Below are 15,665 nucleotides of genomic sequence, written 5' to 3' on the forward strand. Positions count from 1 at the left end.
GCCTTAAAACTAAGCACTCAGAATATTCACAAGTGAGACAAAGTGGCTTGGATTTAAGGAACAAACTGTTAAAGCAAACAACAGCAATATGAATCTTTTATGTAAGGACTCTTATAGTTTTTATGCTATTAAACCAAGATTAAAATTGAATTTAGTAAATCACCATAGTGCATCAGACCTGTCTTCCATCTAGTCCAGTATCCTGGGCTCTTAACAGTGGCCAGCACTATCTGCTTTAGAAGAAGGTACAAAAAAAATACCACTGTAGGTAAGTATAAGCTAATCAGTCCCATAAAGGTCTCATCCCTAACCCTTACTTAGAACTGGACTTAAGATCTGATTATTCCTAACAATAGATTTTTTTTAGCATGAAGTGTCAGGATATTGGGTATTCCTGATATCCTCTCCATCATGTCCCATGCCTCTTTAAATTTTACTAATATACACAAGACAAATAGCAGATGTTACAGAGACATAGTCAGTGATGGAAGAGTGTAAAAAAGGTAGATTTTAGGGATAGGTTTGAAGGAGAAGCCTAGAAGTGTGCAAGAATGGGCATTAATATTCCAGATGCAGAAAGCAAGAGAGAGCAAGTTTGAATTGGGCAGTGGGGAGGACAAATGGATTATATGACATATCTTCTCCCAGGTGCAAAGATAAAGTAAAAATAAACAAAATATTTCATTTCTTATTGTGAAAAGGCATTTCCACAGGACACTCAGTATATGCTAATAATTTGTTCCAATGACAATTTCCCTGAATGATCTTTTTTCAATTAGTACCATAAACAATGTTTACTAGCATTGGGATACTATTCAGGTGTCTTGGCAATCCAGGGCATAAGTGACGAGGCATACAGACAAAAGTATATACTACTTTCACTTGTAGTACAACATAGGTTCATATTGCATATGATTTGTTCACCAGGATTAAAGCTAAATTGCATATGGTGACAGACAGAGTATAAGAACCTGATTAGTATAAAAGGAGAGAGATATACTCAAAGTCCCCTTGTGTTTTATATTTTTTGATTCTTTAATAAAGTGAAATACTTCCACTATTAAAAAAACTTTGTGACCCTTATAATGCTACTTAACACTGATACAAACATAAAGACTACGATGATCATTATATAATATAATATATATTTATATTTTAATATATTACATTTATTTCTACATAAAGAGGCTATAAATACTGTATGTGCCATTCTCTGTCTTAGTGGTTCCCAGCATTTGACATTATGGTAAAAACCAAATAACAAAACCACAAATTAAAAAAAAAAAAATACAAAAAGAAACTCAGTAGAAATAACTTTACAGTTACAAAATCTTGTAGCACATATTGTGTTTGTAACCAGAACTTGGGGCTACAAGAGCACAGGTAGGAACTTGTCCAACAATTAAGAAATTAAAATATCATCACTCCTAGAAAATTTGAGCTGCCATGTAACAAGTCATAAGACTCAAGAATTTATGGGCTATATTCCCTGCTGCTGTAAACAAAAACTGTGCTAAGTTTAGGAGCAAAAGAATTTGGCCTTTCTTTTACAGAGAAAAGTTAGGGTTAAAAGATAACCTGGTAAAGATCACTAAAACACTATAGTAATGTCTACTGTGATTACTGTCAGTCAGACAGCCTGATACAATGTTGATGAAAGTCCATAGGAATATCTGAATTTGCTTTATCTAGCTTCGGATTGGGTCCATATTAACCAATTTCACTTAGGAAAAATCTTATCCAAAGAAACACAAGGCATCAGGTCTCACAAAGCAAATGTGTTCTGTCAAGGACAGGGACACACAACCAGTTCTATATTTATCCCGGGCTATGTTTAGCCATAAAGCCAAATCATTAATCTGAAGGTCCCTTGTCCTTTGCAGAAGTGAGTAAAGGATAATTCTGAGACAAGAACCCACTGTGGTGGTGTTTTCTTCCTGTAGCCCAGCCACAAGGGGAACACAAAAAGGCAGGGCTGGCCCTTTATTTTGTAAAACTGGAAACACAAAGTGCCTTTGTGAACACTGTCCCACTGCCTGTATTCTTGATGCTACTGGATGGACACTCAGTGTCAATATACTTTTCATCTGGGTCCTAAAGCCCAGAAGACTGATGTTGTAATCAGAGACAAAACACATGCTCATGACAGTGATAGCTCTTTTTCACCAATGTCTTCTGAAGGTGCGTCTCCTGGCCTGTCACTGCAGTTTACTACGATAGCCTCGTGTCCTTCGTATGAAAGCAGGTTTCAGATAAATGTGTATTTTGTTAATTTTGTGAATGTATATGTTCTACACATAAAACCTGAACACCACTAGCTTGGGAAATAAAGGAACGTTCCATGGGAATCTCTGCTGCTGTTCATTTTGTTTTAGGGAGGCGAGTTGAGTGAAACAGCAGTGTCATAGGGAAGTGTCTGTAGGCAGCACACTTGTGATGTGTCCTCCTTGGTGCTCAAGAGTTCTGTTTCTTCACTAGAGTAAACTGCAGGGTCCATGTCATCAGAATGGTATCCTGACTGATAGCCACTTGTTGGGTTGGAGGCTTCAGACATAACAGATTCGTTACTTTTACTGGGTACCAGAGCACTGCAAGAGAAATGCAAACAGAACTGAAATAAATTTTGAGAGTTTGGAGGCCATCAGTAGGCAGGTAACTTGTGTAGATGGCTGTTTTCCATTTCAAAATTAACTGTAGCATTCTGCTTCTTCATGATAATGGCTTAAAACTCTTTTAGAGGTGTATTATATGAGATCGCTTTTCCCCCCATTATCTTCCCTAGGACATGCAAGTATTCTGTAAGTGGTCCATTCTTTTGTCTATACAGATTGATATTATGCTACAAAGCCCCTTAGAAGAGCATATAGATGTCATAAAATATAAACATGTGATGTGTTATAAAATACAGACAGGCATGCATTGGTTATTTTTGCTTATGTTTTAATGGAACAGTGAGATCACTCTGGGTGAAGCTTCTGTCTTTCAAGATAGCTCAGCATCTAAAATTACTGTAGACTGCCATGCTAAAATGCCTTTGCTGCTTCTGGTTCTGAAACTAGTATGTGCAGAACTAGCTCAGCATCTCTCTTCATGGTTCCAGTGAGCACATACATCCACATCTGAAAAGCTTAGTACATCAGACAGGCTGCATGAACCATACCTAAAGGGAAGCGTTTCAGGGCCTGTTTGTTTAGCTCTGTCTTCCAGTGTCTTCAGCTCTTCAGATGCAAGAACCATACCACTGTCTGTCTGATTGTCCTTTAAAGAGCCAAAGAGATGTAACTGATCAGACAGAATCACACACCAGCATGGAAAAGGAGCACAAGAAATATGAAAAGATGTAAAAAAACAAGAGAAAGAGACAGACAAACCTACCTCCTGACTAACTTGTACTGTGGGTACTAATGGGACATCTTCAAAGGTTTTCACACTCACAGGTCGACTTTTTCTTTTACTACCTTGTCGATACTGACTGAAAGAGAAAAGTGGTATGCGTGTGTGAGGTTATTTGGCTGTAAATCATACCTAAGGGATCAGAAACCTTCATCTTTCCACAGCAAACATAACACATTATGCAAACCTCAAAATATGCAGCTATTGAAAAGGGGAAATTCGCCAGAAAGTGGCCTGTTTCTGACCTACTGCTGCTGGAAACCTTGATCCCTAAGCAAATTCTAAGAAATATCTTTTAAAAAACAACAACCTCCTTTTTCTTAGTTATGCTGGAGGTTTCATTTCCTGCAAACTTCCCTTGGAAGTATAATAAACAGAGGAGCCTGGATCACAATCATAAGTCTCTTTCTTTGGACTGTACTTCTGAGACCCCAAGCTGGACTTCAGACAACAACAGCAGACTCAGCAACCTGCCTCCTCTTAAACTGTGGGAGTTTAGGACCATATGTTCCACATCTCACCTTTCTCGAGGCTCTTCTCCAAAAGAAGCTTCTGAGCAGAAGTTCAGCAGGAGTTGCAACAGCATGGGCTAAGACCTTGGAGGTAACTGCTCTTACTCCTCCATTTAAATGGAAAAGTGGTGCCAATCTGTCTATTCAAATGGTGAAATCACTGAGACAAAAGTACTGCCATGTAGAGATACTCAAGTCAGTCATAAACAAGCCAAGTCATCTACCAGAAGCTGTGTAGCCACATTAGTACAGCTTTCCATGCAAACTAATGTACTTCTTGGCAGTATACATTAGCCTGGTCAGAAGGCTGAGCTAAGGTGTCTTGAGCTTTTCGGGCACAATGCAGCTAGCTTGGTGTCATACAGACATGCCCCATAGAAATGAAGGGTGGGAGGGAACCTCAGGAGGTCATCTAATGTATTCCCTGGCTCTGCAGCAGGATCATTTATACACAGATCATACCCAACAGTTAAGTTGTCCAACCTGTTCTTAAAAACCTCCTAGAATGGGGAAGCTACAACTTCACTAAGCAAATCTGGCCCAATGCTTAACTATCCTTCTAGTGAGAAATGTTTTTCTAATATCTAACCTATGTTCCCACACTGTGAATCAAACCATTTACCTACCCCTGGTGGACAAGGAGAATAATTAGCCATCAGCTTCTTTATAAACAATCCTTTACATATTTTAAGACTGTTCTTATGTCTGCCCTGTCTCCTCTCTTTAGAATAAACAAACAATTCTTTCACGCTTTCCTCTCAGGTCATGTTTTTTAAACCTCTTGTCATCCTTGTTCCCCTCTGGGCTCTGCTCATTGATATCTTTCATGAAGTGTGGTGCCTAGCATCAAATGCAGCATTCCAGCTGAGGCCTCACCAGTGTCAAGCAGATCAGAACAATTTCCACCCAACTCTTTATATAAAACATAATTGTTGATACATTTCAGTATGACATTTTTCTTCTTTGCAACAGCATCATATTGTTGACATATTCAGTCTGAGGTTCACTATAACCCTCAGATCCTTTCCTACAGTTCTAATGCCCAGCTTCTTATTCCCATTTCATATTTGGGAATTTTATTTTGGTTTCCCCAAGAGAAGTACTTTGCACTTGCATAAGCCAAATTTAATTTTATTCTTTTTAGACTGCTTCTCCAGTTTATCTAGATCATTTTGAATTCGGATCCTATCTTCCAAAGTACTTACAACTCCTCCCAGCTTAGTGTCACCCTCAAGTGTATTAAGCATACTCTCTCCCTCTCATTATCCAATTAATTCATGAAGTAACTGGAATCAGACTGAGAACAGATCCCTGTGGAACTCCATTTGCTAGGGCCTACAACTGGACAGCAAACCATTGAGCACAGTTTTTCAATGAGTTGTAGTTGTGCATTACCTTTCTAGCAATTTCACCCAGACTATTTTCCTCGTTTACTTATGAGAACGTCACTTAAAACTGTGTCAAAAACCCGACTAAAGTTAAGATAACACATTTCATATTTTATCTACTAAACTAGTTATCCTTCCAAAGAAGGTAACTAGATTTTATTGGAATAATTTATTCCTGTTGCTTACGCTCACTGTTTATCTTTTGTTGTAGTATATTCCCATGTATTAGAGGTAAGCAGATTGATCACAATATCTCTCCCCTAGCCCTCCTTCCCCACTCCCTTTTTATAGGATAGGTATTATGTCTGCCCTTCTTCAGTTGTCATCTGTCCTCCACAATTCGTGAAAACAACTATAACTGGTTCCGAAACTGCTTCAGTTGGTTCATTAAATGAGGCCCTCTTGGCTTGAAAAAATCCAATTTATCTAAATATTTTTTAACCTGCTCTTTCCCTATTCTTGATTACTCCCTTGTTATTCATATTAAATTTTGGTAAGCCACAATTTCTGGAGACAAAAAAATAAGACATTGAACATTTTAGCCTTCTCAACATCATGTGTGTTAAGCTCCTAGTTTGCCTTGTCAGCTGCAAAACTCTTGTCACCAGGAGCATCTAAGCCATGTTTCATAATGCCCACTGTCTCTTTCAGCAGCACCCCCTCGGATGCCTTTTCACAAACTCCAGCTGCTCATGGTCCTTTTAAAAGGGACATAATAAACAACAACAACTTAACTCAACTTCTCTCAATCCAAAACTGAAATACCAACTTTTCTATCTTGTCAGTAGAAATATTAGGAGATTGGTGTAAGGTTCTTGTTAAGGATGAAAGATGTAGTGATAGATTCACTACCATTGTAGCGACAGATTCATTATCATTATGGTATAAGTAGCATATGGTATAAGAACCTAAACAAAACTAAGAAGGATGACTAGATATAACTAGCCTAGACATAAACTACCTATTAATACTATTGCACTTTTTGGATGAGAGTAGGAGTTCTTGAAAGGATAAAGAGAAAATACATTAACATTATTGCTGAACATTTCAGAACATTCTCCTATAGAGATGACATTTATTCTTATCCTATAGACAGAATTAAATATGGACTATAGAAGCTGAAGTCTCTTCCTTTCATTTTCTCTCCCCCAACTTGAACAAAATTGTCTAGAGGCCCCAAAAGGATGTTAACCCTATAAAATACCTAGTTCCTGCTGTGTTGTCATAATGGAATTTAGGATCACACACTTCCTCTTCCTCCCTACAGGAAACAGGTGAGGTTGGCAAAGAGAGTCCAGAATCCTCTTCCATGTTCAGTGATACTGACAGAGGAAGGACAATGTAGTCTTTACCATCCTGTGGAACACAGAACAAGATCAGAAATAACTGTCACAGGCACTCAGTATCTGAATTGTTATAAAAGCAAAGCTATTTCACAGAACTATAAAGCAGAATGACATATGCTGATAATATATGAAAAGTTACCAACTTTAAGAAACTTTGCAACATTTAGACAAGATTTAGATTTTTCAGTACTAAAACAGAAGCTAATATCTAATTACATTTTTATTTCAGTTAAAAAAAATGTAGCTTCTTTCAATGATTGAAAACAAACCAAGATACTGCTTCAGAGCACGAAATAAGAAAATAACCAAAACCAAAGTGAAACTGACCAGTCTACATGACTTGGGCAAACATGCAAGAGTCAGCTAAAAGTAGATCACATTTACACACACACACACACACACACACAAATCATTGGTAAAATATTCTAAACTGATATTAGTGATAATAAGGATTTCACTGAATTTCCAGATGTTGATTTTAAAGCACTGATTACGAAAAATTAATCACCCGATTAATGGAGGAAAATTAATGAAAAACCCATTGCAGGCAAAAGTAAAGCATCAATGACAAACCAGTGAGATACAGTACATGACAAATGAATGCTTTTTTAAAGTAGCCTAAAGGATTATAAGAATTTCTTCTTTCAAGATTTAATTTTAGATTAATTATCAGAGAAATATATATGCATCTGTAGTTACTGCTTGGCTTGTAACCATTCCTTGTAACCAACTCTATTAGCCTAAACCAGTGGTGCCCAACCTTTTTACCCCAAGCCGGATGGGCGGTGCCAGGTCCATCTGCAGGCCAGATGCAACTAGTGTGCTCAATAGAGTACACAGAGTCAGAGTGGCAGGGGTCTGATCTGGCTGCAGTGGGGTACACAGCCTGACCCTGATCCAGGAGGAAGGAGGGACAGGAAGTGGCTTGGCCCTGATCCAGAAGTGAGGGGGTGGCGATAGACATGGAGTAGCCCCAGTCTGGATGCACAGAGGTGTGGGGAGCACCCTGACCCCAATCAGGACACATGGGAGGTGTGCAAATGAGGGCAGAGCATCCCATCCCTGATCCAGATGTGCAGGGCGGTAGGAGGGAATCGGATGGGACCTGCTTGTTCCAACTGTACCAGGTGCAGGCCTGGCCCTGATCCCACTGCACACCACTGGCCCAGGATCTGCCCATGCAGAGCTTCCACTGCTCCCCCACTAACAAATTTTCTAACCCATGGAGATCCCCCTGGGCCAGATTCATGGCTCCATGGGTTGGATTTGGCTCACAGGCTGAAGGTTGAGTGTCCCTGGTCTACACAATGCATGCTACCAATATCTGCCCACATATGTTGCTACTAATAGATATTTGTTACAGTACACTTCATATCTTCTCTATATGAAACACTAGTTCAAGCAGTTAAGACTCAAATCACATCCACAAAGGTTTAAGCTCCATCATTTCCCATTATATTAAATGAGAATTGAACATCACCAAAGAGCTGTACAATTCCACATAGGACTGGACCTTTAAACAGAGAAATGTGTTTATATTGTCAGTTCTAGAGGCTATTGGTAGTCTGGTAACCATGATTCAAAGGTTCAGATCCTTAGATGGAGGTATTGAGATGTTTATGCATAATATTTTATCTATGGAAACGAGACTGGAAACAGAAAAGGTTGATGCACTCCTTCATTTGGATAGAAAAACTGAATGCACATCTGAACTGTCAAGGATCTGTTTGTGCAGTGCACCTAATGAGTAAAACTTATTACCACTGGCCAAATTCTGTCTTCAGTTACTCAGGTGTAAATGAGGGTAGCATTTAGCCTCATCACTTTAAATTAGCCTGCTTTTACCCAAATTGCATGTAATCTTGATTACATATAAAGATTTAATCACTCATTGGTTACAGAAAATAATATATTTCTCTTCTATAACAGTACCACAGTCCTCCATCTGGATGGTGATAGTCAACAGTCAAATACATTTGACTGAGCAAGTATGCACAGAATGTACATCATATGAAATTCAAAAGACCTTTATGCTAGGAAACAAATTCACCCTCTTGTTCTGAAATTTGTCATACACAAAATAGAGTAATAATATTAAGTGATCAAAATCTACCTCAGGGAAATTCCCATTGATTTCAATGAGAACAACATATATGCATATCTAAGCGCAAGCTGTGTGTAAAGAGTTTATGCTTACATCCCATACTTTGGGGTATGCTTATGATTGCACATATGTAGAAGGTGAAACAAATGCAGAACAGCCACAGAAGTGAGAGTCTATCCTTGCTGATTATATTGCCCCTTTAAAGACTGTCAAGTGTTAAGTAACTAAGATAATATCCTTACAGTCATTTCACTGCTGTGAAATAGGGACATGTCATTATCCTCATTTTACAGATGGAATAGAGTGAGAGATATTACACCCCAAATTTTCAAAAGGTATTTAGACAAGTAACTCCTACTTAGTTTCCTATGTCCCAGTGCAATAAATGGAAGTTTGCTTCAAAAATTCTTTTGTAGATCTGGGCCTAAGTGACTTGTGTACAGTGTAACAGGCAGCTTGTAATGAGGCAAGGAATTCTGTACAAGTCTCAATCTCAGATTAACACCTCAACCACTGGAGCGTGTTCAGCAGGGATCCAGGTTTTCTGTTCACCACAGAAAAATGCAATAAAACTGGATTTTCTCTTTTTAAGGAGAAAAACCCAGGTTTTCTTCTTTAATGGAGAAAAAATATAGGAAAAGGTGGGTTTCCCTTTGCAGGCTGGCAGAGTTCTAGCCTGCAAGAGGCTTAGGGGGGCGGGAGGAGGGCGGTCAGGCAGGGGGTGCCATGTGCATAGGCGTGCACACACATGCACATGGCCACCAGACAGCCTGGAAAGCAGCTCCTGCAGTGCCGCCACCAGGAGCCCCATGTTGTCATGACGAGGCGCCCCCTGCCTGCCTGGCAGCAGAAGCTGTGGTGGCATAGGGTTGTGCCCCATGCTGCTACTGGGTGGGCAGGGGGCACCTCGTCATGGCAGCATGGAGTTCCTGGTAGCAGCACCAAGCTTCCCCGTCCCACTCTACCCTGCCATGCTGGGTACTACCCGCTGGGCTGCGGAGGCCCCATGGGGAGGTCAGCAAGCCTGCAGTAGGCAACCTGCATCCATGCCCCCCCGTCTCATGATCCACTCCAACCATCCCAGCCATGGGGGAGGGGGAGCCAGGCTCTGCTCTGTTCTGCTCCCGACTTGGGCCCACAGGTGGCAGCTGGGACTCAGGTACTGCTGGGGGGGCAGGGGGATGTGGAGCTGTGCCCCTGGCCACATAGCCCTGGCAGGGCCAGGGGAGCTGTGGGTGAGAAGTGAGGGCATAGGCAGGGCACTGGCATATCCTAATATGGCATACGCAGGGCACTGGCGTATCAGGGTTGCTCAGTGCCACAAAGCAGTGTGTGTGTGTGGATCTGCATCCTGATGGGCAAAGGGGGCAAGGAGAGCTCTGATTTTCCATGATAAACCCAAAAATCAAATGCCAAAATTTGAAGGTATTTAGAATTTATTTTATTATAGTAAGTGAGGCACTGGTAGGCTTCCAAATGACTTTAAAGTTGTAACTATATCAATAAAACATTGTGTGCAATTGATACCTCTATACACAGCTACACACACACACACACACACTCTGCTCTATCGATAGATAGTAGGGGTGTGGGAAGCGGGCCCTATTTGATTCAAATTTGGATTCCGGACAGTGATTTGATTAGTTGATTTGGATCACTGTCCCCAATTCGATTCAGCCAAATCTGAATCTGAAGATTCGATACCGATTCAGACATAGACACAGCTTTACAAGTTTTTTCTACATACCTTGAGGTACCAGGCACGGCTCGTGATTGCTGTGATGCTAGGGCGCATGGAGCATCTCACAGGAGTGTGAGGGACCCCTCCACATGCTCAGCAACGAACCTGGAAGTGGACCAGAAGTACTTCCAGGCCACTTCCAGGTCTGTCAAGGAGCTCACTGCGGGCCCCCCCACACACTCCCCGGGTTGGCAATTGGCCACAGGGGACCCCGGGTGCACCCCCAGACCCAGGAGGCACCAGTCAGCGATGCAGAGGGGCACGAGGGGGCTCCCCGGCAGAGGACCGGAAGTGCTTCTGGTTTACTTCTGGGTCTGCTGCAGAGCATGCTGGGGAGCCCTGCCTCACTTCTGTGGGACACTCCATCTGGCCCAGCACTGCAGCACTCACAAGCCCCTGCTACCTAGAGGTATGTAGAAAAAACATTTAAAGCTGTCTCTATGTCCAAATCTCCGAATCAATTTGGAGGGTTGTGATTCGATTCGGAGAGATTAAAGGGTCCTCTGATTTGATTTGGATTCAGAGTTTCAGCCACTGAATTGGGCCAAATTGAATCAGGGACCGAAGCTTCACACAGCCCTAATAGATAGGTAGATTAGATAGAGTGGTGTTTCATAGAAAACCAGAGATTTTGGGGTCTTAATTACAAAACTTGCGTTTAAAAAAAATCAGAAAATTTGCTATTTTTAAACAGAGAAAACCAGGATTCCTGGTCTTCAGTGACCTAGAGGCAGAGTAAAACAGGCACACTGGCAGGGAGCAGTAAACAGACCTAGAGTATATTTACCATAGACCTCTGTGAACCACGATTTCTATTACTTGCTTCAACTCAGGGTGACAACGCGATAAATGATGGCCCAACAGAAAGTTATACAAGTCAGTACTCTTTACAGGATTCCATGCAGGAAGGAAAGTATATTAAACCATATTTTAACAAGAAAATGAGCATTTTTCACATACCTGGTGGACATTTGCTTGTAGTAAGTTTCCCAAGTGTTCCACTAACTCAGAAAATGTTGGTCTTTGCTTAGGATCACCATGCCAGCAGTCCAGCATCGTCTGGTACCTTGAGGGATAAGACCATGACAATATCAGGGCAATGAGGACAGCAGATTCTGTTATTTCAAAAGATTGCTACTTCTTTAAGGTATCTGCACAGCTTCCAATTCTTACATTTCTGGGGTTGTATAATCTGGTGCTCTCATTCTTGTTCCCTCTTTCAGTCTTCTACAAAAATCTTCATCAATTTTCACACCAGGATAAGGTGAAGCTCCTAAGAGGACAACAGTGGCACTTAAAATTCTTGGTCTTACTATCAATCAGCTAAGTCGGTCATGAAATGATTACTATTGAATGAACAAATCAAACAATTAGATATACAGTATGTGCATGTTCAATCACCTAGGTTGCATGCAGTCACTGTTTGTAAAAATGATGCACATAATGCCCTGTGTAAACTATATGAAAATCCACTTCAGATGTCTGTTCCTGAATGTTGAATTTGATTTTTTTTTTTTTTTTTTTTTATGGGAACCTGAAAATATGTATTCCCTTGTAGTTTTGAAATTTCAGAATGTTAAACATTTCTACAACATCCCACAAACATACTTTACTGATTCTTCAACTAGTTCTATTGGTCACATTTGAAAAAGGTTCAGCATGCCAATAAAAAAGGACTTACCCAACGAAAATATTTCCCACAGCAGAACCCCAAAGGACCATACATCACTCTGAATGGTATATACTCTGTCAAAAATGGTTTCTGGTGCCATCCATTTTAAGGGTAGTCTGGCCTGAAAGCATTGTTAAATATAATTAAACTTGAATAAAAAAAAAAGACAAGGGAAGGAAAATATTCTATGATTCTGTTAAGAATGAATGTTGGGATAAAGAATAGTATAACTAGTACTGCGTCAAATTAAATGGTTCCAATTAGTCCATGTAACTTACATCTCCTTTCCTGACATAATCTGGATCTTTGTAAATGTCTCGTGCCAAGCCAAAGTCACAGATTTTGACCACGTTATTGTCTGATAAGAGGATGTTGCGAGCCGCCAGGTCCCTATGGATGCACTAGAAAGAGAAGAAAATATGTTTATAGGTTGGCTGCTGTCATAGCCCAGTCCAGAAGTTGTTCTATTTCTCGTCTGTGTTGACCTCACCCTCAAAGGCCAGTTGCTGCTTGAACCCTATTAAGCAAAAGAAATTCCAGCATCAGTTACTCATTTTAAGGGCTTTTTTCATTATTGTAACTGATTTGAAGACAAAAATCTTTCTGAGCCAAGTTTAAACATATCTATGCAATAAGCAGGGCTTTTCAAGTTAGGAAGTGAATTAGCCAAAAAAAAGAGACATAAAACAGGTTAGGATATGATTACCACAAGTATACATTCATTTTCATCAAATCCATGCTTCCCATCATGGCTGTGAGAGACTGCTCTTTTTAATACACGCACAGGTTTAAAATGCTCTACTATCTCATGTTAAAATTATTCTCCACTGGAATCAATTAGAGCTGGAAATCTCCATCCTCTTACTTGTAGGACCTACCATCATAGACTGCACACTAGCAACCTACAAGCCAAGCATTCAAGCCTCTATTGCTTGAAATAGAAAGCTAGACTCTGTAGCTGAAGATGTTAATCTCACATCCTTCATGGTTCAGGCACAGAAAAGGGACACATAACACCTATATGCAAATCGCCTAGCAGGTTGTATGTACAGGATTGTTCAGTGCAATATATTTTTGAGGACATGGACAAATGCATGTTTAAGGACTGATGCAAAGAAACTGAAGTCTTCCTCAGACAGCTGATTTTGTATTCCAATTGATCCCACCATTAGGGCATATCTCTAGCCTAACGTTTCTCTTCCATTTTATCTAATATTTTTTTGTTTTTATCCTACCACCTACAAAAGCCCAGAACGCCATGGAAACGTTGCATTTCCATTGTGTCATAGGCCAGGAAGAGATCCATCAAGGAGATATTTACACTACTGTATCTGCATTCATTTCTTTGCAGTGTCCCAAATGGGAGTTTCCAACATTTACAATGAGCTACAGAGAGATTTCTTCAGAGCAAAGTCCATCTACTCTAGCTTGGCATCATTTACCATGAAATGGTCCCTAGCTCTTTTCATCTTTCTTCATAAAACATTCCCCTGGGCCACTTAAATCATTCTTCTATGAATTGGTGACTACTGAACTTTACACAAATTGCTAACATTCCAGTCAATAAAAGTACTTTGCAGGGAATGCTTTGCTTCGTAATATTAACTACTCAGATACTTTAGAGCAATCAAAAATGTGATGTGGATGGTTGCCAGTCCAAAGATGAACACACTGCTTCTGTATAAAAAATTGCTAATCATTTCCTACAGTGATTACTTATATTTAAAATGCCATTTTTTCTGAAAGGTTTCTTACTTTGCGTGAAGCCAAGAACTCCATCCCTCTGGCCACCTGAAAACTATAACAGATAAGGTCCTCCAACGTCAGAGAGTTCTTGCAGAGATCTTCAGAAGTTGCTGTAAGGAAATAGTGACACTAGTCAAACATGTTCTCCACGTCTGATTTCACCTTAAGATTTTTTCACTGCTGGGCAAAAAATGCAGATTCAGAACCCAGCCTTGCTTGCTTTCTCATTTCCAGCATTTACAGGAGTTGAGTGAATTGCAAAAGCAGCACACACAGGAAAAAGAAAGTTGTGTAGCTATCCCAAGAGATGACCAAGAAGTGGTGCAATAGGGAGATCCCATCCAGTGCTCATTAGGGGATAAGAGGTCAAGGGAAATATTTTTGTGGATGATAAACAAACTGCTACATGGGGGAGTGATTCATTTAATCTCATCCTCTAGCAATCTGAAAAAAAATCCATAACCATGTATACTCAAGCCCAGATCCCAAAGGGATTTAGGAACCTAATTCCTAGGAGCCAGAGCATATTCCTGAAACAATCACTAAGAAAACATTTATCAAATGGAGTGCCTGTATTAAAGGAAATGAAGAGAGCCTTAGTCTAGGCTATCTATCTCCGATATCTCTTGCGGAGATAGGGGAACAAATCAATAAGCAGGGTGGTAGATGGAATTTCATAGTTAGTTAAGTTCTGGCAAAAAACTCATGTGAAATTCAGCTGGTGTTTTCATAACACTGGCACTCTCAAAACACACGTGTGCACACACATCTCTAAACTGTCACGGTGCTGTCTGAGGTTTTAACTGCCCAATTCCAATATAAGCTCATGGGAATTCAAGACAAATGTATTAAAAATATAATCCTTGGAAACTCTGAAGTTACCCTAAACTACACTGAAGAGAAAGAGATTCTAAATTACAGTGGTCCTCAAATTAGAGTTTTGTTCAACCTGATCTGCTGCAAATCAAGCTTCCAGCTTGATTCAGCCCGGCTAAGCATGTCCTAAGGCAGGTCCTACAAAAGAACAATTATCCAAAACCAAGTGAGGACATACATCTTACCTTCCTCTTCTTCCACATCACTGAGCGATCTCTCCTCCACAAACCCTGAACTGGCTGAGCTCTGGCTGCTTGCGATGCTATTGAGGCGGCACTTCAAGTCTGCTGAGGGGTCACCAACATAGTTTTCTTTTCCCTGCCTAAATCTGGCACTTTTAGCCTATTAAGCAGGGAGAAAACAAATAAGAGTTTTTTCAATACTTTTTAAGCAGGAAGTGACATTTCACACTGTATAAAGCAAGGCCTCACAGAGCCAGAGTAGAGAGAAAGAGCCATGCAGAAGGCACTAAGTAGGCTCCTAACTTCCCTCCACCTGAATACAGCAGCTACCCACTGCAGTCTTCACACTTCTAGTTACAAGGAAGCAAGGCAGAGCTCACAAGTATCTAATGTTATGAACAGGCTGCTGTGGGAGAGAGATTTTGGCCTGCCTTTTGCTGTGTCATTATGCTCCACAACTTGCTGGACTAGCATGCACATAGTGGGCACATCTACAAGTACATATTAATGCGAAGCAATAAACTCCAGCACATATCACACCAGATTTTATTGCTCCTAGGTGCCGTGTTTACACATGCACCCGGGACCATGGCATGGTGAGTCATGTTGGAGCAGCTCCAACTGGCAGTGGGCCCGGTGGGTCAGCCTGCCATCCTGGGACTGCTCTGACACAGCTCAACGTGCTGTGTAGGGGCTGACTCTGGA

The 15,665-nt window shown here is 40.6% G+C and overlaps 1 protein-coding gene across 1 annotated transcript in view; it reads right to left on the minus strand.

The window, feature by feature from the left end:
- Positions 1-1,125: 1,125 nt before the first annotated feature.
- The window catches only part of KDR (kinase insert domain receptor), a 37,748-nt gene continuing 23,208 nt past the window's right edge, over positions 1,126-15,665 (minus strand). The window contains exons 21-30 of the mRNA XM_014594902.2: positions 14,964-15,120; positions 13,912-14,012; positions 12,435-12,557; positions 12,166-12,277; positions 11,658-11,757; positions 11,445-11,550; positions 6,498-6,649; positions 3,376-3,472; positions 3,161-3,258; positions 1,126-2,588 (exon numbers count right to left, since the gene is read on the minus strand). Of these exons, the coding sequence (XP_014450388.1) occupies positions 2,372-2,588; positions 3,161-3,258; positions 3,376-3,472; positions 6,498-6,649; positions 11,445-11,550; positions 11,658-11,757; positions 12,166-12,277; positions 12,435-12,557; positions 13,912-14,012; positions 14,964-15,120 (1,263 nt within the window). The 3' untranslated portion in view covers positions 1,126-2,371. The remainder of the gene's footprint in view (positions 2,589-3,160; positions 3,259-3,375; positions 3,473-6,497; positions 6,650-11,444; positions 11,551-11,657; positions 11,758-12,165; positions 12,278-12,434; positions 12,558-13,911; positions 14,013-14,963; positions 15,121-15,665) is intronic.

This window comes from Alligator mississippiensis, chromosome 2 (assembly GCF_030867095.1).
Source record: "Alligator mississippiensis isolate rAllMis1 chromosome 2, rAllMis1, whole genome shotgun sequence".
Lineage (NCBI taxonomy): Eukaryota > Metazoa > Chordata > Crocodylia > Alligatoridae > Alligator > Alligator mississippiensis.